The sequence below is a fragment of the Eulemur rufifrons genome, chromosome 8, assembly GCF_041146395.1.
Source record: "Eulemur rufifrons isolate Redbay chromosome 8, OSU_ERuf_1, whole genome shotgun sequence".
Taxonomy (NCBI): domain Eukaryota; kingdom Metazoa; phylum Chordata; class Mammalia; order Primates; family Lemuridae; genus Eulemur; species Eulemur rufifrons.
Window position 1 is genome coordinate 22990109 of NC_090990.1, and position 25903 is coordinate 23016011.

The following is a 25903-nucleotide window of genomic DNA, read 5'->3' on the forward strand; positions in this document are numbered from 1 at the left end:
GCCTGGGGTTGGATTCTGACCACACTCCTTAGTAGTTGTGTGGTCTTGGTCAAGTAAATTCATTTCTATGCCCCCGAGTTTTCTCACGCCATGCAGGGATTCAGCACGCAAGGCCGCAGAGGGCCGAGCACAGCGCCTGGCGCAGCTGGGCTCGGTGCCCGGCCCTCCTCCAGCTGGGCGTGTCTGTGCTGGCATGTGCCACTCCATGGTGAGGGGCACCTGTGCGTGCATGGGTCCCCGCCTGTGTCCCCTGTGGCCCGTCTGCCTCCACATCCCCATCTCACCGGCTGCTGGAGGCGGGGCTCTCGGTGGCGGTGGAGGTGGCCGGGCCTGGTGGCTATACCGCGGTACACACTGTGCTGACTGTGAACTCCGCCTCGCTGGCCATGATGTCTGTGGGCTGGATGTTGCGGTCATACATTGGGTTCTCAAACGTGGCCCGAACATTGGTGTTCTCGTGGCCGGCATAGCCATTGAACGGAACTTTGGGTCTTCTCCTGGGATAAGAGAGAGTGACACAGAGAGGCTCAGGGATCTAGAGAGGGAGAGGTAGGGAGAGAGGGAGGCCTTTCTTCCTTCCAGAAGGTTACAACTCTCCTGAGCCAAGAAGGCTCCACCTGGTGCCCGCCTTGCCGCCCTCCCCAGGCCCGCACCCTCCTTCCCCACACCTGGGCTCATAGAGCTAGAGCAGGAAGCCCACACCCTCCTCCCCGCACCTGTGCTCGTAGAGCTAGAGCAGGAAGCCCACGCCCTCCTCCCCGCACCTGTGCTTGTAGAGATAGAGCACGAAGCCCACGCCCTCCTCCCCGCACCTGTGCTTGTAGAGATAGAGCACGAAGCCCGCGATGATGAGGGCGATGAAAGGCACCAGGATGGCGGCTGCCACGGAGCTGCTGTTGGAAGCAAAGTGGCGGCCGATGGACTCGGGGTCGGACTCCAACAGCCTGAGGTCTGTAAAGTCCCAAAGCACAAAAAGCTCGTCACAGAGACACAACCTGAGGTGTCGGCCCCTGTCAGCCACCCTATGCCACCACACACTCCGGGGACGTGGGGCTGAGCTTGGGATATTCCTTTCTCCAGCTCAGCGGGATGGGGGTGGCGGGGGCCTGCGTGCCCGCAGCCGCCACCTGCCTCCTCACACACAGCCCCCGGAGAGTCCCACATGCTTCTGCCTTGTGTTCAGATCACAACCAGTCCTGGGGGTGACGATCTGCAGAGGGACCTGACACCACCTTGCAGAATAAGATCTCAAAAGGGTGCACGCAGCCCTTTAGAAGTTTCTACACTTCTTTGGCCTTAGGAGCCTTTTTCAGATGAAACCTTACAAGGAAGCCAAAATGCAAAACAGACGAAGGCAGAGCTGCTCCGGCTGTGGGAGGGCACCAGAAGCTTCTCCTTCTGGAGGGTCTCCCTGCCTAGCACTGCGAGGGCTCAGGAGAACATGATTAGACCCTGTGGCCCCTGTTAGTACCCTCCCCTCTAACTGAGGGGCTCGGGCTCTGAGAGGGGACATGGGGCCAGAACAAGAGCCCTCATTTTCTGAGGCCTCCCCAGTGTGCTAGGATGTGGGCCAGGAGCTGTCGGCAAGGCGTGAAGGGCGCTGCGTGGAAGACGGTGGTCTCAGTCCATGCAGCTCACAGGGCAGCGCTAGGGTGACTCCGGGGAGGAGCAGCGTGGGGTGGGCAGGCTGCTGCTTCGTGCAGGGAGGTGCCTTCTGGAGTTCACAGCTGGTGGAAATGCAAGAGACTGCCCGGGCAGGCCCGGCCTGGGGATGGGAGGTGTCAGCCCCCGGGCATACAGTGGCTCTCATGGCTCTCGCGCACCCATGACACCTCCTGTCTCCCCCTCCACTGCTTCTGAGAAACCAGGACCCCTCCCCACCCGAGTCCAAGGCTGGGCACTAGGGGCTCTGGGTCAAAGCTCTGAAGTGTGGGCATTTGACATGGATGACACGAAGCGCTAGGACAAATAAGGGAAGCCTCTTTGATGCTCAGTTTTCTCCTCTGTAAAATGGGGACAACAACACCAGCTTCCTAGGACTGTGCTAAGGAAGAAAGGGCATCACACCTAAAGGTGCCCCGAGGACCCCAAGTTCAGTGCTTCATGATGTCTCTGTTCCTCGAGGCAGAGGTGATGCCTGAGGGCTGGCCTAAGAGTGTCCCTGGGGGCCGTATCTAAGACCCAATGTCCCTTGAGCTGGGGGCTCTCACTTCAAGGGCTGAGTGTGACACTGCTTGGCAGAGGTCGAGAGTGTCATGCACGTGTGTTTGCTCTGGGAGAGAGATTCCATAGCTCTGGTCAGAATCTCAAAGGCGTCCCCGATCCACAAGAGGCTGAGTACCATCTCAGGCCGTGGCGTCCCCAAGCCCTCCCCGCCCCAGCACCCATGGTTCCTCTCCCACCCCGCGAGCTCACACTCCCAAGGGGCAGACGCTACTTACCAAGTCTTTGAAAGCCGAACTGCCCAAAGCCTTGGCCCTTGACGGAGCCTTGGTAGATGAAGGTGCCTCCGGAGGACTCCGAGGAGACCTGTGAAGGTGTGGAGCAAAAAGAACAAGATGGGAGGTATGCTAGAAGGATCTAGAATTCCTGCTGGCCGGGTCAGGCCAGGCCAAAGACACACTCATCGGCACATGCTGCCAGATCAGCTGGTGTCACCCCCCGCCCCGCTGCTCTGACACACAGACGTTTGACTGCCCACACCCAGGCAAGGGGGGCGCAACTGACTAGCCGGGGTGGGGCAGGGGCACCAGCTACTTGTACGGGGTGGGGGGAGGTTTATTTTCTACGGGTCACATCACTTAATCTGTCTGTGTTGCGGTTTTCATTTGGAAGACAGGAATAATGACAGTAGCTATGTCACAGGGCCGCTGTGAGGATAATAATACGGATAGTGTTAGTATAGACAAAGCACTAAGAACCCTTAATTGAAAGGCCTTAGATATGTGTTGGCTGCTATCTCTAGGATGAAAAACTGACTTCTGGGGCATCATGGAACAAACTGAACGGTGATTAAAATGTCCCTGGCAGATTAAAGGCCCTTTGGAGAGGTCAGCACAGTTCCAATAGCTGTGAATGTTTTGGAGGCAGTTGGGGACTGCTCCCCCTGCTGCTGTCCCCCGCAATGCTCAAGTGCAGCCTGGGGCCTCAGCTGCCGAGGGCGTGCTGTGAGGCTGCTTGTGCCACCGCCTTCTTCCAACCCTTGCTCCATTGCCGGGGCAGCCTGTCTCGTGTGCTCTAGGCTGACCACCCCACCTGTACCCCCAAACACACCCCACACACTGGCTGGCTGCGGCCCCAATGGTAGGTGGCTGCCCTAGACCATCGCTGCAGCTGCTCCTGGCCCTCCAGAGCCCCATCCTTGTCTTGCCCTGGGCCTGCACTCCACGTCCCCACTCTTCCCAGCATGCTGGATTCTCTGGTTCCTGCACAGCTTTGGGACCACCCCTACTGAAACCGGCCTGTCCTTGGGTAAAACACCCTTGGACATGCCAAGGAATTACCCGTACGTGTCAGCCCCTGGAGAAGCCTCTTGGTTCTCCTTAACTGTTTATAAAGCAAAGTCACTGGCACCACAGCCCCCCACCAACCAGTCCCGTCCATGAGAATGCACCGTGTCTCCCCAGCTCTCTGCTGCTCTGGTCCACTGTGACCTCTTGCTCCTCTCTTGACTTCCATTTCCAGCACCAACAATCCAATCCATTAGGTACCCGGCTTCCGGCTCAAGAACGCCCTCTAAGGAAATAAGTCTTTCCCACAGGGAATGCAAGAAAGTCCTATCCCTCTCCCCATGTCCTGGTCTCTCAAGCTGTGCGAAATCACCCGCAATCCACACCCTCCAGTGTGAGTAGATGTCCACGGTAGTCACGTGGGGACTCACCACCTTCTCCCAGTTCCCACCCACCACACCATCACCTTCGACGTGCTTGAATTCCCTCTTCTGCCCTGACCTCCAAGCCCTTGCTTTCTGCTCCAGCAGCAGAACTTACTCCATCTCTCTCAGATGTGGGAACGCTCTGGACTCTGGGTCCTCTGCCCTTTGTATCTTTTCCTTTGCCCATTTCATGAGCAACAAGGACTCCCTGCTGCCCTCACTCCTGGCCCCACAGGAAACCTCCTCCCAAGTTTCCATGTTGATCTTAGGCGTTTCCACACCCTTCTGTCCCTCTCTTCCCAGCAGTGACCTAGGGATTGGGGATGGGGCAGGGTACGAGGAGGCCAATTTGTCGAACTTACATGCCCATCTAAAGCCCAGTGATCATCTCTGAACTTGTTCACAAAGATCTCTGCAGGCCCTGTAATCTGGTAAACCTGGAGCAGGAGATGGAAATCTTCTTTCTTATAAATTCCTGGGGAAAGGAAGTTCAGGGGGCACATTTGAAAGATCTGGGAACATTTCAGAACCCGAATTTGTGGGTATGTGGATGTGAGTTTCTGAGCGGAATTTCAGGTGTAGATGTTAATATAAACATTCCCTGCGTACTTTTAAGTAGGTAAGTCTAGTGTTGCATGAGAGTTTGTATAGGCCAAATATGAGTACACACACGAATGTGTGTAAGTGCGTTAATAACTGGATTACTGGGTTGAGATTGTGATCCTGTGTACACATGCATGTGTGAGAGTACCATTTTGTGTATTGTAATCTGTCTGTTACTGCACTGGTACGCTTGTAATTCAGCGGGTACAGGGATGCCTGAGGGCACGCGTGTACACGGGAGGACGTGAGTGTGTTTACGACTACGTACGAGAGCAGTGAGTGAATGTGATTGTGCAGCTGTGTAGGTGTGTGCATGTATGAATGAGTGGATAGGATTATATGTGGGTTGTGTATTAATGTCTTCAATCTCTCATGCATCCATTTTTCTATCCATCTATTCAATCAACATTCATTTTCTAAGATACTTTTTCTGATTATAGAAAGATTGAAAATTGGGTACATTTTGGAAAATGCAGAGATTCATGAAGAAAAATAAAATCTCTTCTGATTGCACTACTAAGAAATGACCACTTTAATATGCTGGTATAAATACTGCCAGTTTTCTTTATGAATATAATTTTTTCTAAAAAAGGGAGTCTTTTGAAAAATACATTATAATGGGTACATTTCCCCAAAAGTTGGCATAGTATTTTATCCAGCAGATATAGTATTATATAATTAAAATACCCATTTCTTTATTTTGGGGACGTTTGCTAGTTCCAGTTTTTATGTACTACAAGTGTCCCTGTAATGGGAACATCCTTTACCGTAAATGTTTGCCTCCCTTCATATCAATTTCTTATGATAAAAATGTTAGAAACGTAATTAATGGGTCCAATCATTTTCAAGGAACATGACATAAATTGCCAAATTGTTTTCTAGAATTATTCTATTTTAGCCTTCGAACATTGCTGAACCTGACCAACACTAAAGTTTATCACTTTAAAAAACTTTGAGTTGATAGAATAAGGGGAAACTGACATTTTGTGTTTACTTTTATTTTCCTTTTGATTCCTGCTGAAAAATATTTTTATTTTGTTTGTTGACTGATGGCACTTTGGCTTCTAAGAACTCTCTGCTCCTATTTTTGGCTGATTTTTAGGGATATCAGTCTCTTTTCTCTTTGTTTGTAAGAGTTCTTTACATATTCAAGCTATTAATGTTTACGATCTAACCATTTCCCTTTCAACAGTGGCGCTTTATCAGGCAAACAAATATGAATAGACACCTCCCGTTTCCCTGACCACCAGACAAGTCTGAGCCTTGCACGGCAGTCCCATGCAATGACATTGCTCATCCTTGCAAACGGGTGTGCCCATCCTCCCTTGCTACCTACGCTGCTGTCACAGAGGTGGCCTGCTCCTTACCAGCCAAGTGCAGCTCCACACCACTGTGGTCAATCATGGTGGCATTGACCTTGCTGTTGGCCACCTGGAAACCAGTCACTCTGAGCATGGCCGGCTGCTTCTTCCCCTGGTACTCATAGGCCCCTTTCCACAGTGAATTCTTGGCAAAAACATCCCCAGGAACTAGAGGAATTGAGAAACAGATGTGAGCGGGACTTTGTGTGTGCTGATAGAATTGGGGCCACCTGATCCCAGTTCACTCCCTGAAATCATTTCCTTTCCCCAAAGCCTAACGTGGGGAGGGTGGTAGAATGCTCTGGCCCCTTGTGATACCCTTGTGCCTTGGACAGCATGGGTGGAAGTGACTGAAATCAGCATGTCGAGGAGATGTCTGCACTGCCGTGCTCACTGCAGCGCTATTCACAACAGCCAAGATAGGGAAACAACCTAAGTGTCCACAGGTCAATGCATCAATGGGTAAAGAAAATGCCATATAAATATATACACACAAGGGAATACTACCCAGATTTTAAAAAGAAGGAAATTCTGTCGTTTGCAACAACAGGGATAAACCTGGAGGACATCATGCTAAGTGAGATAAGCCAGGCACAGAAACACAAATACTGCACCATCTCACTTATCTGTGGAATCTAAACAAGTGGAACTCATAGAAGCTGAGAACGGAACGGTGGTTACAGAGGCTAGGGCAGAGGGTGTGAAGATGTTAGTTAAAGGGTACAAAGTTTTAGACATAAGGAATAAGTTTTAGTGATCTATTGCACAGCGTGGTGGTTGTAGGTAATTATAATGTATCACATATTTTAAAATTGATGAAAGAATAGATTTGAAATGTTCTTGCCATAAAAAATGATAACTAGATGAGATGATGGATATGTTAATTAGCTTGATTTAATCATTCCACAATGTATACATATATTATAACATCGCATTGTATCCCATAAATACATACATTTATTATTTTTCAATTAAAAATAAAATATAAAGAAAGAAAGGAAAAGAGAGAGGGAACTAGAAGGAAGTGAGAGAAGAAGAAAAGAGAAAAAAAGGAGTGAAGAGGAGACAGGGAAAGTTGGAGACCGGGCAGAAGTGAGAAGAGAGGAAACTGCCATGTCAGTATAGCGCGGTGGGCAGGAACACAGGCTAATGAAGTCGGACAGAGCTGGATTATGATCTTAGCTCTGCCGCTTACCAGTTGTTTGATCATGTGCAAGAGCCTTAAATTTCTCTCCTGTACAGGCTACACTTGTAGTCCCTGTGGGTGGGAGCCATCCCACTTAACTCATTAGGGTTAAATGATCTAATGTAAATTGTATGCTACATAATGTTTGGTTATAAAAGCACCTAATAAGTGATAGCTACCAAAATTGTCATTTAGCCTTGTAATAATTCTGTATGGCAAGTATTATAATCATTATTATTATTATTCATTTTTAGATGGGGGCTTACTCTGTCACCTGGGCTGAAGTGCAGTGGTGCCATCATAGCTCACAGCAGCCTTGAACTCCTGGGCTCAAGTGATCCTGATCCTCCCACCTCAGCCTTCCAAGTAGCTGGGACTACAGGCATGCTCCACCATGCCTGGCTAACTTTTAAATTTTTTGTAGAGATGGGGCCTTGTTATGTTACCCAAGCTGGTCTTGACCTCCTAGCCGCAAGTGATCCTCCCACCTTCGCCTCCCAAAGTGCTGGGACTACAGGCGTGAGCCACTGTGCCTGGTCTATGATCCCTATTTTACCAGAAGGTAAACTGATGCTTAAAGGTGAAGCTCATATAGCCACAGACACAGCTGGTCAGTGACCAAAACGGCACTCAAATTGAGTTTACGGTGCCAGATCTACTCTGTTTCCTGTGTCATACACATGCTGATGCGGAAAACAAAAATAGAAGGTTCAAAAATGGATGTGGTGGTCTGTAAGATTTGCCTTGATCAGACCATGCCTGTAGTTCTGTGTTCAGATCTGGATGTGACACTTTCAAAGACACAATACTTGTCTTAAAAATGTAGCCATTTCCAGGATGCTCCCTGAGCAGGACTGGGTCTATGTGTCTGTGTGACTACACACTGGCCGGTCCTGTGCCAGGAGGGGCTAGAGTAATGAATGGTTCTAGAGCGGGAAGCTTTGGAAACGTTTCTGGAAGGCCCTAGCTCTCTCTTCTGGATGAGGTTTCTCTCCCTTCAGGCTCACTTCCTCCCAAAGTCTGCCTGGGCTGGGGAGGTGCGTGGGGAAATCTGCCAGGGTCTGTAGATAGTTTTCATGCCCTTCCACTGGGCACTCAGCAATTCATGTGCATGATTCTGGCTAGCTAGGTGAAAAAAGTAACACCAGCTTTTTAAGCCAACGATTTGGACCATACATACTCGAGGCTTGCGTGAGCGGCGGTTCCCGGGCAGTGTTGACGGGTCTCCCACTGGGCCGGACCTCTGCTGGGGAAACAGAATGGAAGGAAACAGGCTCAGACTCTGGTTCATGCTCTACTGGAAAAATAGGGTCACCTGTCTGACATTAGGTCAAGGGGTTCTTTGAGATCTTGTTTTGGACTTATCTTCTTAGACCAGGAGGTGGATTGCTTTGATGATGCTGTGGACCTCTCTCAGAATAATAAAATACAAGGAATTACAAAGGAAATCAATTCTGTCAGTTACAGTTATTAAAATGTTAAACAAGACATTAGGATATGGTTGTATATATGATGCCATACCACTGCATTAAATATCAGGATTTAGCAGCAAGTCTAGTAACAACCATAATCTTGAAGTAGTCAGCAACATTAATGATATTTCACAATATTGGTAACAATTGTAAAATAATACAAAAATGTTGGCAATTTCTACTGGTGACAAATTTACAAGTATTGCCAACAATACTATAGGTTGTTGTCTACATTCAAAATTAAACGAAATGTGAAATTTCGCTAAGAGGGAAAAGAAGGCAAAGATGTATGTTTTCCCATCCTAGTCCACAGACTCCTTGAATGCGTTTATCAAAAACTTTGGGTTGAAAGCCCTATCCTTGACTCTGCTGTCCTTCCAGACACCGTGCATGAAGGAGGAACTTCTACCCATCAAAGGTGAGCCCCTGGAGCCCTGGTGGGTGTGTGGTGGAGTGCTTTCCTCCCTGTAGGGATGGTATTAAGACTGAGAAGGCTTCACAGGCCAATGCAAAGGCAAAAGCCTTGGGCCTGAGCCAGAGAGCCTAGACTTCAGGTCCCAGCTGTGCCACTTAATGATTGGGTGACCTTGACTAGTCACTTGACTACTCAGAGTCTTTGTCTTCTCATTGCAACATGGAAAAATACTAAAACATATTCACAGGTCTATGCTGAATAAATTAGGTTATGAATATGAAAGTAATGGTCAGTCAATATTAATGTCTTTTATTCTTTTTCAGAGAAACAACAGAAAATCTGCTTTGTCATCAAGTAAGGGCATACTCCCCACTGTTTCCCTTGGAGGGGAGATACAGGGCTTTAGCAAAATACCTCCATCTCTGGAAGTCAGCTCTGAGTATATGGAAAGCCATGGAGAAATTTTCCATAGAGACTGAGTGAGAGTATACTTCTGAACAGAATGCTTTATCGTCTCAGGGTTTGTAAGATGAAGGGAGCAAAGAAGGAGAAAGCATTTTATGTGCAAGGCACTGTGCTAGGCACTTATTCATGTTATCTCATTTACTCCTGCTCTTGAAACCGTGAAGTAGAGATTATTGTCCCCATTTTATAGAAGAGAAACTTGTTGAGAGGCAGAAAGGTGAAGGGGCTTGCTCAAGATCATACATTAAGGGGTTGAGTTGGGATTCAACTGCATCTACTGCATCTAAAACATTTTATATTTTAAAATGCGAGTACTTACAAATAACATCAAAAAGAATAAATTACTTAAGAATAAATGGAACCAAACAAGGCAAGACTTGTACACTGAAAGTTATAAAACACAACTGAAAGAAATTAAAGATTTAAATAAATAGAAAGACATTGCCTGTTCATAGATTGGAAACCTTAATATTGTTCAGATGGTAATACTCCCCTAAATTGATTTATAGATTCAGCACAAGCCCTGTCAAAATCCCAGCTATTTTCCAGAAATTGACAAGCCAATCTTAAAATCCATATAGAAATAAAAGGCAAAAGAACAGTCTTGGAAAATGAGGACAAGGTTGGAGGATTGACAATTCCCAATTTCAAAACTTACTACAAAGCTAAAGTAACCAGGGCTGGGTGGTGATGGCATACACTAGTCACAGAGATCAGTGGAATAGAATAGAGAATCCAGCTATAAACTCATACGTTTACGGTCAAATGACTTTTGACAGGGGGCGTCAAGACAATTCAGTGGGGGAAGGAATAGTCTTTCCAGCAAATGGTGCTGGAACAACTGGATATCCACACACAAAAGAATGAATTCGGACTCCAACCTGAAACCATAAAAAATTAACTCAAAATGGATCAAAGGTATAAATGTAAGAGATAAAACTATAAAACTCTTAGTGTAAAACATAGGCAAAAATATTTGTGACTTTGGGTTGGCAAAGTTTCTTAGATATGACAGCAAAAGCATAAGAAACCAAAGGAAAAATAGATAAATTAGATTTCATAAAAATTAAAAAGTTTGGTGCTTCTAATGATACCAACATAAAGGTGAAATGACAACCCACAAAATGGGAAAAATTTGCAAATCATGTATCTTATCAGGGTCTTGTATTCTAAATATATAAAGAACCATAAATAGACAACCCAATTAAAAAATGGACAAAAGATTTATATAGACATTTCTCCAAAGAAGATATACACACATAAAAAGATGCTCAGCATCATTAACCATTAGGGAATATAAATAAAAATTACAATGACACAGAAAAAAAGCAAAAATAGACAAATGTTATTACATCAAACTAAAAAGCTTCTGCACAGCAAGGAAACAATCAATAGAGTGAAGAGACAGTCTATGGAATGGGATAAAATATTTGCTAATCATACATCTGATAAGAGGCTAATATCCAAAATATATAAAGAACTTAACTCAATAGCAAGAAAATAACCTGATTAAAAAATGAGCAAAGGACCTGAAAAGATATTTCTCAAAAGAAGATATACAAATGGCCAACAAATATATAAAAAAATGTTCAGCATTACTAATCATCAGAGAAATGAAAATTAAAACCACAATGAGATATCATCTCATACCTGTTAGAATAGCTTTATCAATAAGGTTAAAAATGACAAGTGTTGGTAAGGATATGGAGAAAAGGGAAGTTGTGCATACTGTCGGTGAGAATGTAAATTAGTACAGCCACTATGGAAAACAATATGGAGGTTTCTCAAAAAATTAAAAATTGAACTACCATATGATCCAGCAATCCCACTACTGGGTATATATCCAAATAAAATGAAATCAGTAAGTCAAAGAAATATGTGCACTCTCGTGTCTGTTGCAGCATTATTTACAATAGTCAAGATAGAGAAAAAGCCTAAGTATCCATCAATGAATCAATAGAAAAAGAAAATGAGATATATATATATATATATTATATCATATATACATATTATGTGTGCGTGTCACACACACACGCACTGGAAAACTATACAGCCTTAAAAAGAAAACACATTCTGCCATTTGCAATAACATGGATGAACCTGGAGGACATCATGGTAAGTGAAATAAGCCAGGCATAGAAAAACAAATATTGCATAATCTTATTTATATGTGGAATCTAAAAACTTGAACTCATTCATAGAAGCGGAGAATAGAATGGTGGTTACCAGGGCCTGGGGCGGGTGAGAGGAAGGAAGTGGGGAGAAGTTGGTCAAAGGATGCACAATTTCACTTAGATAGGAGGAGATCTAGTGTACAAAATGGTGACTATAGTTAATAAAAATATATTTATTGTATAATTGAAAATTGCTAAGTGGATTTTGTATTCTCACTCCCCAAAATGGTAAGTACGTGAGGTAATTGATATGCTAATTAGCTTGACTTAGCCATTCCACAATGTATATGTATATCAAAACATCATGTTGTATACCATATTTGTTTATTTATCAATTAAAAACAATTGGGTGAAAAAACTCAAACAAACAAAAAAGCCACAATAACATACCACTTTACACCCACTTAGGATGAATATACTGAAAAAAGATGGACAATAACAAGTGTTGACAAGGATGTAGAGAAACTGGAACTCTGCGCCTTATTGGTGGGAATGCAAAATGGTGCAGGCACTTTGGAAAACAGTTTGACACTTACTCAAAATGTTACACGTAGAATTACCGCTGGATATATAGCCAAGTGAATTGAAAACATATCCATACAAAACATGTACATGTATGTTCACAGCAGGATTATTCATAATAGCCAAAAAGTGAAAAAAAACTAAACATCCATCAATGGATGAAGGGATAAATGGAAAGTGGTACAGCCGTCTACGGAACACTATACAGCCATAAAAAGGGATGCAATTCTGATATATGCTATCACATGGACGATTCTTGAAAACAGCACACTAAGTGAAATTAGCCAAACAAAAAAGGACAAATATTGACTCTTCCACTAACATGAGGCGTGTAGAACAGGCAAATTCATAGAGACAGAAAGTAAAATAGTGGTTACTGTGGGCTAAGGAAACGGGGGAATGGGAAGTTATTGTTTCATGAGTATGGAGTTTCTGTTTTGAACAATGAAAAAGTTCTGGAAATGGACAGTGGTGATGGTTATACAATATCATGAATATACCTAATGCCACTCCATTCTACACTAACAATTTTATATTATGTATATTTTACCATAATAAAAACTTTAAAAAATAAATGTACTTAAAAACCCTTATATCACTATCATATGTGGAAAACAAATATTATTTTCCATAAGTGAAAGAAATCTACAACAGTTCATACAATGAAAACGAAACAGTGTAATTAAATTCTTGCTCTGAAGACTTCTCCCTGCAGGGCAGGACAGCACAGTAGTTAAGAGCATGATCCTCAAGTTAGACTGTCAGGGTTTGGATCTTCAGCTCTTACCCTTAACCAGCTGGTGGCCTTGGACATGTTAATTCACATCTTTGTGCCTCAGTTTCCCCACATATCAAATGGGGATACAAACAGCCCCTGCCTCACAGGTGCCTGTGAGGATGAAACGAGTCAAGACATACAAAGTGCTCAGGACAACACCTGGCCGAGGGTGAGACCAGCTCCTGTAAAGCAGAGTTCAGTGCTATTCCAGCACCACCCTTGTTCCTTTCACTTAAGACTGGACTCAGACATCACCTTCCCCAGGAAGCCCTCCCTGATTTCTTCCCTGCCCCCTTTAGTGCCCTTATTTGGTGCGTCCCCATGTTCCTTTAGGTACTGCTGTATCTGATAATGTATCTGTCTACTCCAGCAGAGCATGAGCTCCTTTAGGGCAGGGTTGTGTCTGTCACCCCTGAATCCCCCGTTCCCAGCACAGGCAGGATGCTCCGTTGAAGAACTGAGAATGACTGAATGAAGAAGGGGAGGGAGGCCTGGACATCATGGTAACCCCAGAGGACCCATGGGTGGGTGCTGTTTAATCATGGTTATAACATGCGTAAGGCACTATTCCAGCTTGGTGGGAGAAAGAGTTTTCTCTGCCTGAGGATTAAGCATCATCCCACGAGAGAGTTTCAGTTCGGGCAGAGGGCAGCAAATACAACTTGGGATTGGTTCAGTATGTGCCTCGTACACTGCTCTGGTTTGGTCTCCTGGAGACTCAACACCTTAGGAAATGAGAAGCAGGACCCGGCTCCCGGAGATCCGGCTTCTTCCTTCTCCTTTGCCCTCTTTCAGCTCAAGGCCAGCCGTCACCTTCGGCTTCCCACACGGGACAGCTCACCGCGCGGGCACACTCACCCAGGCAGATGGGCGGCTTGCCTGTCCAGCTGCCGTCCGCCTTGCAGGTGCGGTGCTCGGAGCCCCCCTTGAGGGAGAAGCCCTCCTGGCAGGTGTAGATGAGCGTGTAGCCCATGGAGGGCAGGTCCAGGGCCCCGACGTTGGCGTGGGTTGGCGTCTCTGGCTGCCTGCAGTGGTGGGCTGGGCGAGAGGAGAGACACTGTTGGACCTAAGAGATTGGGGGCTCCAGGGGGCCTTTTCGAGCCTCCCCCTGTTCCTTTCCCTCCTAGGCCCTTTCATGCCCAGCCTCCCCCTCCCCAGTCGTGCCCCCCAACCCCAAGCTCCGTGTCTGTAGGAATGGCCAAGGTCTCAGCCCTGCGGGAGCCGAAGCCGGCAGCACTTCAGAGGAAGGAGTCACCACGGTCAAAAGCCTGATATCTCCACCCTGGGGCCTGGCCTCATAGTTGTTAGTTTTTGCCGCCACTGGATAGTTTTTTCTTTGCTAAGACACAGCGATTGCCTGTCAACATCAGAAAGGCTCTTGTGTGGAAATGTCTTCTGTGAGGCCCCAAGGGGTGAGGACTACAAAGAGGCCGACATCAGCCCAGATGAGAGGTTGTGAGCTCCCTGTCATTCCAAGCATTCAAGCATGTCCTGGACACCCGGCTGGGGCAAGAGGAATTTTCTTGGGAAGAGGGTGAGGTCTGCACTCACGGACACAGTCGGGCGGGGTTCCGCTCCAGGTCAGGTTGGGGAGGCAGGTCCTGGTGGTGGAGCCCTGAAGCAGGTAACCTTTCTGACAACGGAAGAGCACTGTGCTTCCGACCTGTGGCAAGGACAGAGGTTCTGTCATCCCCCTCCCTCCGGCAGTGCATCAGACACCTGTCCCTTGACCACTTGCTCTCCCAAGACCCAGCTCTGACCCAGCTGTTGCCGCTGCCTGCAACCCCCTTCTGCTTCTCTGCCTGGGTCACTCTTATTTATCCACAAGGCCTTGTCCCATCCCCCGAGCCCTGCTGTCATGTTACACTCTGTCGCCTGGTTCAGAATCAGAAACTCCTGGATCTGCGTTCTGGCTTCTGTGTTTACTCATGACAGTCTGCAAGGAAATCTGCAAACCTTAGTCTTCCTCTGTGTGAAGCAGGGATGACCATCCCTGCCACAGCTACGCTGGAATGTCGTGACACTCAAGTGTGATGGTGGATTTGACAGCATTTTATAGAATGTGAACAACAGCACCAAATAAAATTATCACTGTGTGTGTGTGTGTGTGTGTGTGTGTTCCTTTCTTCTATGAAGCCCTAATTTCCTTAAGGGCAGGTGATTTCCTTACAGTTCTGGCCCCCACAGAATCTGCCGTTATGCTTTGTGAGTATCTGTGGAACAGAATTGCCAGCTCCTTCTGTCCCCCCCTCTGCTCAGCTGTGTTCTCCACCTTGACTCCCCGCAAGCCCCTGGCTGTCCCCGACACTCCTGCAACCACCAGCTCCATCCCCCCCCCTCCTGCCCACTGGCATGATGCTGCGGATCAGTTTCCCACCCTGCAACTCGGATCATACTACGTCCCAGCTCGAACACTCATGTGCCCCTGTCACCTGCTGGAGCAAATGCAAATGCAACATGTAACTCTTAATTTCCACTCCCTTCCTCCACGCCCAACCTGCTTCTCTCTTGGATTTCATCATGTGATTCAGCAAATGGCACCTTTATCCACGCAGCTGTGCAAATCAAGCACCTCAAGTCATCTGTGAATCCTTCAACTCCTCAGTCAGACCCATCAACGTGCCCCCTGGTTCCACCTACAGAACGTGCCCTGAACTCTGCGCCTCCCCCGCCTCCACCGTCCCCGCCACGCGTATCTTTCACCCAAGTCACGACGACAGTGTGCTACTTGTCTAAGTGCTTCTATTCTTAACCCCGTTATTCACCCTCTACTCAGCAGCCTGAGTGATATTTCAAGCGATGAATCAGATTAGTCACCTTCAAACGACATTTAGAATAAAATCCAAAATATTTCTCACGGCCTCAAGGCCCTGCATGACCTAGCCCATGGCTTCCTCTTTGCAAAAATCATTATGTAATATCTAAAGCATACAAAAGAATATACGGAACATATATGAAGTGTCATTAATAATAAAGTGGACACCTGAGGTTGAGCCTGGTGTAACTTAAGAGCTAGAATACGACAAACATGACCGTAATGATCTGGGTGCACCTTCCCCGCTCCATTCCTCAGCTCCCCTTGGATTTTGAATTTTGTGTTTTTAATTTCTTTGCCTTGTTAAAAAATACTTCTATCACATATGTGTGTACGTATCTCTAAACAATTTAATAAGTTTTTGCTGGTTTTAATCCTTCTAAAAATAGTGTCATGCCACCTTTGTCATTCAATAGTATGTTTCTAAGATTTGTCCATGTCCCGTAGGGCTGTGGTTCATTCATTTTTCGCCACTGTATAATAGTCCACCGTGAGACTAGACCACAATTTTTCTCGTTTCTTGGTAACACGTGCGAGAGTGTCCCTGGGATGCGTTTCCAGGAGTGGACACCTTGGGTCACAGAGTGTGTGCGTGTTCACCTTTACAGGCCAGGGTCAAGGTGTTTCCAGACCTTGTGCAGCTCTTTGACCTCATCTCCTCCTGCCGGTGCTGCAGACCCGCTGGCTGGCCTGGCCTGCTTTCTAGTCCCGCCCTGCTAAGCACTGCCCTGCCTCAGTGCTCCTTTGCACCAGCCATTCGCTCAGCCAAGAACGTCACCTCGCTCTGCACAGGGCTACCCCTTCTCACTGTGGAGGCCACAGTTCAAATGTCACCTTTAAGAGGCTCTTCCCTAATTACTCTTCCTAAAATAGCAACCCACCCTATTCGCACCCCTCTCTGTGTAGTGTCCAGTGCTCTCGGGGGTTAACTTGCTTGCTTATTTGTTTCTCCTCACCGGCCAGGCAGCTCCAGGAGAGCGGGCTCCTAGCCTGTGCTGTTCCCACCGTGTTCTCACTCCCAGAACAGTGCATGGCTGCAAATACGTGCTGGATGAGGACAGGCTGGGTGAGTAACGGCGTTACTTGACTAGATCTCCGCCTGTCACTTCCAGGTTAGTCCCTGGCATCTTTGTGGGCACGTCCTGGCTGCAGCTAACTGTCCTGTTTGAACACACCCGTACCCTCCTGCTTCCTTTTCTCTGTTCAGAGCGTCCCGTTCCAGGCTTTCCAAATCCTCTCCTTCTCCCAAAGCTCCTCCTGAGACGTGCCCACGGGGCCTGCAGCCTGACGGGCACGTGTGGCACGTGCTCGCTCCTGCCGCCCTGTGTGAGCCCAGCGTCTGTGGGTTGGCTGCGGGCACCTTGAGGACAGAAGGTCTGTCTTGTCTCCCTCATTTCTGTATTTCCACAACCGCCCTGCCCCAGGCCCCAGGGGAGCTGGGAAGTGTTGGAACTATGTGCCATCTGTCCTTCCCACCAGCTTCTCTGATGGCTGTCAACACCTCCCCGTTTCTGAAGAGTGTCCCACGGAGCACACTCCACAGAGGCAGAGCTCTCCCTTTCTCTGCTTTCCAAGGTCTTGTCCTCCCCTAGCGCTGTCCCCGAGGAAGGTCCCCAGGTCCTCTGATGCTGACAGTGACAGGAAGGGACAGAGAGTAGGAAGGCCCCATCTTGGCCGACCCCATTACCTGGTAGCCCTGGGAATTGTTCTGAATCCCAAACTGCGGCACGCCAGGGTCTGCACACATGGTCAGCGTTGGATCTGGATTGTCAAAACAAAGACACAGGCCACAGGGTCACTGAAGCTGTCACGGCCTTATCTCTCTCTGAGGAGCAGGGGCAGGAAAGGAAACAGAGCCACATCCTGGCCTCCTTGCCTTTGGAGACCCCCATCCGAATCACGGCCCCGGCTCGCTGTTCGGTTCCCCAGAGCCCTGCTCCGAGAAGCTCAGAGGAGAAGGACTTGTTTCCTTTCGTAGAGAGATCACTGAACACAGGTAGGGACGGTCATCATCTTGGGCCCAAGAGAAGGTTCTCCCCAGCTGGGGCGCACTCTGCTGCAGTCGCCTCTCACCTATGCAGCTGGGCTGAGTGCCGCTCCACGTCCCGTCCGACTGGCAGAACCTGCGCGGAGAGCCCACCAGCACCAGCGGGGGATGGCAGGAGAAGGAGACAGAAGACCTGTAGGAGAAGCCTCGGTCCTCTCTCCTCCCATGGGCTGGGACACCAGGGTCTCCGCAGAACACAGCTGGGAAGACAAAGGGAGAAAGGCAGGTCCAGTGGCTTTCTAGAACCTGGTCTCGGTCTCCCGCACCCCCACCTTTGTCCTCTGCATTGTTTCCTTCCTGGTTCTGCTTGAACTCTGGGAACTGGCAGCCCCAGGTAAGTGCTTACACCTGGCTTAGCGCCACTGCTCTGTGGTCCCTCTCCCGCCTACGTTCCAAGGGCTTATTCACGGAGCACCATTACAGGAAGTTCAGGACATTGAAAAAAATAAAAAATTACAATCCCACTATCCCAAACTTCTTTCCACTTTCACACACATTCTCTTCTAGTCTCTGCTCAGTTGTACGCAGACTTTCACAGAGCTGAAAACCAAAGTCCATGTGATTATGAGTCTTGCTCATTCACTTAATATTGTCCTGCGAACATTTTCCACATTTATGACATCATTATCACTTATTGGCTACCCAATTTTGCAATGATTGGTTGTACCGTAATTACATTTTGTCATAACTATTATATTGAACACATTCTATTATTGTAAAGTTACATATGGCTTTTCTTTCAAATGTATTTTTTTAGGAGAACTTTTTAGGAGTGGACTTATTATTTTTAAAGGTTTGAACATGTTCGCAGCTCTTGATGTGTATTGTCAAATTTCTTTCTCCAAAGGATGCACATTTACACTAGGGTGGGGAGTGTGTGGGCATATCCATTTCATTCAGGTCATGTTAACGTTGGAGAGCATTGACTACCAAATACAAAGCCCCTGACATCTCTTCAAGCATTACTTTACGCTATGATGTGAGTGTGTGTGTACACAGAGTCATGAGGTTCATAATCACGTGCAAAATAAAATGAAAGTTGGACCTGCAGCCTATGCCCTGGGAGCTGGGGAGTCCAGGCTGACCATCAGCAGTCAATTAAAAGCCGAGTTGGGCCGGGCACGGTGGCTCACGCCTGTAATCCTAGCACTCTGGGAGGCCGAGGTGGGCGGATCGTTTGAGCTCAGGAGTTCGAGACCAGCCTGAGCAAGAGCGAGACCCCATCTCTACTAAAAATAGAAAGAAATTATATGGACAGCTAAAAATATATATAGAAAAAATTAGCTGGGCATGGTGGCACATGCCTGTAGTCCCAGCTACTCGGGAGGCTGAGACAGGAGGATCGCTTGAGCTCAGGAGTTTGAGGTTGCTGTGAGCTAGGCTGACGCCACAGAACTCACTCTAGCCTGGGCAACAGAGTGAGACTCTGTCTCAAAAAAAAAAAAAAAAGCCGAGTTGATCTGAAGTTACCACATCCAGGAGGGACAAGAAATACAAAAGGCTGACAAGTAGAGAGTGAGTGGCTCAGCCTTTCTAATAAGCAATGTGATGCCAATTAAAGTAATGAGATGTCTTTTTAAATGTCTCAGGCTGGTAAATATTTAAAAAACTGGCACAATCCATTGTTGATGAAGGTGTAATCAAGAAATATTCTTCTAAACTGCTGTTGGTAGTGCAATATGGAACACTCTTTCTAGAAGACAGTTTGGGAACAGCTGTCAAGAAATGAAGAGTGACTGTCATGGGCCCAGCATTCTCACTTCTAGGACTTTACCGTAAGAGTAAAAAGAAACACGATTTTCAGGGATATTTATTGCCTAACGGCGTCGAACATAATTAAATTAGAGATGGCCTAAATTCGTCACCAGTAGGAGATGATTAAACAAGCAGTGGTATCTAAGGAAATTCTTTAAAGCCATTAAACATGAGGACATGTAGACCAGTATCATCAGAGGTGTTGATGGAAAGGTTTTGGTGGCCGACCAATGAATACAAGTTAGAAATCGTATGTACAGTATGGCCCGATACCGTTCATAGGAAACTGTACCCAAATCACTACAGATGCAGGGATGCACAGGGAACCTCGGATTAATAGAAGCACAATCAGAAGCTTAACTGTGGTTATCACTGGGAAGTGATGAACTGGATGGTTTTTACTTTCTTCTTTGTATTTTCTAATGTAGTATAAATTTTTTTTTATGGTGACCATAATTCACCGTTAAAAAGCAATTCATCTGTTTATCCAGAGGACGAGCAAGATTGCTGAGTCCAGACTCAACCGCCAGCCTGTGCTCCCGTCTGCACGTCTCCCCGGTGGTATGTGAAGGTTGGTAGGATTAAAATGAACCAAATGCCTGTGTCCACCTTGGGGCAGCTGGCCCTAAGCTCTGCTGAAATTCCCAAATGGAAACAAATTTTCAGAGGTACCCAGTGTCATAAGCCCGTGGATGGTTTTCCGCAAAATTAGATAAATGCCAATTAGAAAGAAAAATTAGCTTCTACTGTTTGTCCAAAGCATGGGCATAGAAAAAACCTTCCAGAGCCCATTCATGGGTGTAACAAAGAGTAAGTGACCGGTAACCTCAGTAAGGAATGAGCCCTGGAATGGACTTGGGGCCCTTGAGGATACAACTGGGCTAAGTGGATAAAAATTAAAGTATCTCATCAGAAAATCGAAGGTTCCCCCAGACGTCTTTTCTGTGTAGGGTGTTTTCCATGAAGACAGATATGCTTCGAGCCCTGGATGCCCCCAGATCTTTGGGTACCAGCCCATCCAGCTAACAACCTTCAGGTCAAAAAACACCTCCCTTATCTCTGGCTTAATTTCTTTCCACTGTGGCTCCAGACAACGTCTGAGGCCAGGGCTCAATTAAGGTATTCTCATTTTTCTTACTCTAACCTTCCGTCCTCTTTATTAGTGTCTTTGATGAAGCACCTCCCTGACTTAGGGGAGGAGACTACCTACTCTAGGCCTTCCACCCGCCGAGCTCCAGCAGGGGAAGGAGCCATCAGGCAGGAGTGACTTACGGAAACACTGAGGCAGCTCTCCGGTCCAGGATCCGTTTCCCTCACAGGTGAGCACCGCGGGCAGGGAGAGCTGGTACCCCTCCAGGCAGGCGTAGGTCACACTGGAGCCCCACGTGAAGTCAGACCCCACCACTTTCGCATTGGGGATGAGCTGGGGTGGCACACACATGATAGCTGCAGGGAGACCAGAGCAGGCTGAGCACTGGTGCTGTCCTGAGGACACCGGCCCCTGTCACTGTCATTGACATCTTTGGCTACCTCGCACCTGCTGGGTGTCTGGGCTAAGCAGGAAGAACCAGAAGGGACCCCTCTGACTATGGATGTCTGGTCTTGTTGCACCTTACAATGCCTTCTCTCAAGCGTGACAACCCGGGCCTTGATGTTCAAGGCCCAGGCCTTACTTTGGTACCTTTGGCCTCCCTCCTGGCAGATGTTCAGGGACAAGTTCTCACCTTGCGCACTCCCGATAGGATGTTAGGGCTCTGCCTTTTCACCTCTTCCTTTCTAGACACTCAGGGCCTACATCTCACTTTTGTATCTTCTTTGGCCCTCTGCCCACCTCTGCAGCCCCAGGACGCACCTTTGCAGATGGGCTTGGTACCATTCCACGTTCGGTCCTTGGTGCAGCTCAGCACAGATACCCTGTGCGACTCCATCATGTAGCCAGGGACACACTGATAGGTCACCGTTTTGTTGTACCTGAAGTCATTGCCCAGCCGGAGGCCATTGGCTGGAATCCCAGGGTCCCCACAGTTTATGACTAGGACAAGAGATACAGCATTGTTCAGCCCCAGCCCAGACCCCGTTTCTCCTCAGTGTTCCAATCCCATCTCAGTCGCTCCCTGCACACATCCAAGAAGGAAAGCTGTCAGGTCAGGGATGCCCACCTGGGAACTGCCAATTATACAGTCCATTTGGTCAAATTCCCCACCTCAGCCCTGTCCTTGCCCACCCGTCCTTATCACCCAGCCATTGAGCTATGGAGACCAGGCTTCTTACTCACCCCCCACTAGGAGGTACCCAGAGGGCTCAGTTCCTAAGTGAGGCTGGTGCAGGGGAGAGGGGGATTCCAGGTTGAAGAGCCTAAGGTGTGTTAATGGACCACGTAAGACGATTGATTTGTCTGCCAAGGGGCTCCTCGTCACCTGCTGCTGTGCATAGGAGGCCTCTCCCGGCAGGCCGACCAGCCTGGAAGCAGGGTCTGTGGCCATGAAACGGTCCTGCCTGTGTTATGGTGTCAGCGAGGGCGGGGTTTGGTGAGCTCTGGTCCCAGAACAAAAGTGAACGTGACATGGGACTTCAGATGGAGCCCAAAATCATAGACTAGGACTTTGACAGGAGAGTGTTGTCAGATCTCCTCATCTCATCTCCTCCCTCCATCTGGCCCCCCCTGTGACTCCCTTTCCAAGGAAAAGGTCCGGGGCTACCCGTGAGAGGAGAGGGCGAGGGGAGCTGTGAGGCTACACCCTGCACAGGGGCCAGGCCGGTGGGGGTGGGTACAAGGAAAGAAGGAGGTGACAAGGATGGTGGGCGGTGGCAGCTTTAGAGTGGAAAGAGAATTAGGCTGAGCCTGGGAGGTTGGCCCAGAAAGAGAAAAGAAAGCCCAAGGAATTGGCTAAAGCCTCAGAAATGGCCAATATATATTCTCGAACTCCGTGAGCCTCCCTCCTCTCATGTGTAAAATGGGGCTAATAGCAGCTACCTCATGGGCTTGTGGCGAGAGTCAAACAATATATGCATACAAAGTAACGCACTCAGCCCAGTGGCTGGCACACAGTACACGCTCAATAAAGAGGCGAGTCATACGATTCTCCTTCAGCCTTGAGTCCCGCCACTCCAGCCAGCCTGCCCAGTCCCCCCGGACGGCCTTCTTCTTTGGCACGCAGGAGCTGGGTCACCTAGGCCCCCGTTAGCCATGGATCCAGAGGGCCTGGGCACTTACCTATGCACTCGGGGTCACTGCCTGTCCAGGTGCCATTGACTGAGCAGTGGCGGCTGAGCAGGCCCGTGGCGTAGTAGCCTTCCCGACACTCGTAGACGATGGAGCTGGAGAAGACCAGGCCGTCGCTGAACACGACACGGGCATTGCTTGGCGTCCCGGGGTTCCCGCAAGAGATCACTAGGAAGCCAGAGGAGCATGCTATTTACCAAAACAGTGGTGGGCATCACCCGGGGGACCGAGAACTGTCCAGAGTGGAAACCACGTGCTATACAGGGACCCTGTGCATGGAAATGCTTCTCATGCTGTTTTCATGTCTAATTATCTCAGCCCTAGACAGGAAGAAGAGACCTAGATGAATCTTTTTTAATTTCTAAAAAATCTTGTCTTTTTTCCTAGAAAAAAAAAAAGGCAATATCTGTTTTATTATCACCCCTAAAATTTTAAACACAATTCCTTAATATCATCAAATATTCAATCAGTGCTTCATTTTCAATAGTCTCATTGTTTTTTTTACAGTTGATTTGTTGGAATGAGGATTCAGATAAGGTCCACGCATGACATTCAGCTGACATGTCTCTAAGACTTTGAATCCAGAGATTGCTATTCCCTCTTCTACAATTTATCTGTTACAGAAACCAGGACAACTGTCCTGCAGAACCTCCCACTTTCTGGATCTTGCTAAATGCATCAGTGAGGTAGAGTTTAACATGTGTCTCTGTGTCCTGCAGCTCCTATGACCAAGTTGTACTTTTTGGCAAGGGCACTTCATAGGTGGTTTGTGTCTTTCCTATTGCGTCGAATCAGGAGGCACAGAGTGTCTGTCTGGCTGTTTGCTCGTTCGTGGTGTTGAGACTGTGCGGTGGTTTCGGGCTTGCCCACCTAACCCGGCACTATAACGTTCCCATTAGTTTTTCACTTAATGGTTTTAGCAGCAATTGATGGTTGCTGGCCAGATTCATTATTTCGTTAGGGATTGGAAAATGGTGATATTCTATCATTCTTTCTGCATTAGCTAGAGCTCTTTAAGAAAGAAATTTCCCATCATCAAATATTTGCTTACCCTGAAATACAGTTCATACATGAAAGCCATGTAATGCTTGATCCTTCTGTTTTTTCTTAATCAGAATAATGAGTCAGTTTCTTAGCAAGCTCCAAGGGTGACTAAGGAGGTTACTTAAGAATCGTTTCGAACTCGTGGATTTATGCCATATCTTGCCACTATTATTCTTACTGACGCTCAAATTATCCCATCTTTGGCCAATGGGAGCCTTTTCAAGTTGGCTCCTAAGTTCCTTTCATATGACCCCAGTTATCTTTGGTGGATTCCTTGCTCAAGCGACAAGATATTCTATGTTTATCTTGTATATTTCCTGCCCCAGCCCTGGAATCAGCCATTACTCCACAGAGCCTGGTTCCTTGTAACAGAGAATGGATTTAGAGACCACCATCTGGGCACGACAAGGACTCATTGCTGCTTAGCTGGTCATTGGTTCTAGAATTTAAGAATGGCTAGAGCTGGGGAAAGAACTTTTTAAATTGAAAATACATTATGAGTTTATGTTGATATTGCCAGTCCAAATTTAGAATTAAGGGTTTTTCCTTAACTTTTTCATTTTTGTATCTCTTTTATGCTGAAAATATTGGTTCGCAGTGACAATAATTTGTGTTGGTTTTATCCATATTTATTACAGCAGGGCATATATAATAGTTCCAGGATAGTAATATCAATATTATTGCTAACAATATGATTGCTGAAAACAGTTTTAAGATTTCTCTGCAATTCTCTTTGTCCTTAGGATACATACCACAGTCAAATGCCATCTTTTCAAGTCAGTTGAAATAATGCTCTGGGTTATTAAGTCTCCAACTTGGTACATAGTGAGGTTCATTTATTTCCATTAAGATGTTAATATTCAGAGACTGCACGTTTCTAACCTTTGATTTAATTTTGTAAGTATGTACAACATTTGCATAGTCTCAAAGTAAAATCTACAAAATGATTCCTATATAATTAGCACCACAGATAGTTCTTGACATCTATTTATTCAACAAACATTTGTGCTGCCTGGGTGCCTGGAATTCAACAATGACCGAATTATGTCCCCTGCCCGCTCTCTCTCTCTCTCTCTCTCTCTCTCATTTAACCAACATTCATTGCCAGGTCCAAACTGTAACTATCCACATTCTGTCCTGGAACAGTCCTGACATGGTAAGTGACTGCACCCTGGGATCTGAGTGGTGAGAAAGGGGACGTGGGGCATGCGGATATTCAGGAGTATACTAAATTGTCCCTTGTGTCACACTTTCCCACTACCGCACGCCTCTCTTGCCATGCTTACGAAATTCTACAGAAACTAACCTTGCAAGTAGCAACCCCAGAAAGGCAGGACTTTGGGCACACAAGTGGGCGATGGTTCTGACTCTATTTGTCTCACTTCCCAAGCAGGTGTCCCCTGATGATGGGCTAGAACATCTCCCCTTGCTCTGCGGGATCATCCACAATCTAGCTACCTGCAGCCTGCTCGCTAACCCTGGCGCCTGCTCTCTCCAGCTCACTCCCTCTGGGATTTGCACTCCAGTGATATTTTGGTCCCGTGGGGCCCATAATCCATTGATCCTGCCACCTTCTCACTGCCTCTTACTCCGCTCCTAAATCTACTCCCTCCTTACCCAGCTGAGATGCTAAGATCCATCATAATCACTGCCTGGCATTCACCCCCTTCCCCTTGCTGCGTTCTGCCAATGTTTCAGCTGCTTGGTAAATCTCCAGCTCTACACCCAGCGCACTGTCGGCTCTGTGCCTGCGCCTATGGTGCAGAACGTGCTTGAACCAAAGCACAGCCCGATGCTGACTCTCTTGCTACAAACTGATGACCCCTCATGTTAAGCGGGCCCTCGGTGCTGCCTGGCACTTACACTTCCCGGTTCCATTCCTACTCCTGCCTCGCCAGGTGATTATTTCCTGTCATCTCCTTCCTCTTCCACATCTTCTCGCTCAACCTTGCTCTCAGTTGTTCCTCCTGCTTCCTGACTAGGACAGTGCTAAGCAGGCTGGATTTTAGAAAGAGAGAGAGCGATATTTGGGGACCAGCTGCAAAAAGTTGGACTCTGGAGAGAGAGATTTTTACAAAGAGTTTTTAAAAATTGGATTTATACTTCTTTTGACACTTTAAATTTTTTTTTTTTTTTTTAAACATAGCCTCCTCCCTTAGATGTGAGGTC

The 25903-nt window shown here is 47.3% G+C and overlaps 1 protein-coding gene across 1 annotated transcript in view; it reads right to left on the reverse strand.

Annotated features, from left to right (window-relative positions):
* Window positions 1-337: 337 nt before the first annotated feature.
* The window catches only part of CSMD2 (CUB and Sushi multiple domains 2), a 571373-nt gene continuing 545807 nt past the window's right edge, over window positions 338-25903 (reverse strand). The window contains 13 exon segments of the mRNA XM_069477647.1: window positions 338-497; window positions 813-951; window positions 2442-2529; window positions 4237-4349; window positions 5845-6006; window positions 8205-8267; window positions 13709-13888; window positions 14402-14513; window positions 17353-17426; window positions 17739-17912; window positions 20740-20913; window positions 21320-21499; window positions 22682-22858. Of these exon segments, the coding sequence (XP_069333748.1) occupies window positions 338-497; window positions 813-951; window positions 2442-2529; window positions 4237-4349; window positions 5845-6006; window positions 8205-8267; window positions 13709-13888; window positions 14402-14513; window positions 17353-17426; window positions 17739-17912; window positions 20740-20913; window positions 21320-21499; window positions 22682-22858 (1796 nt within the window).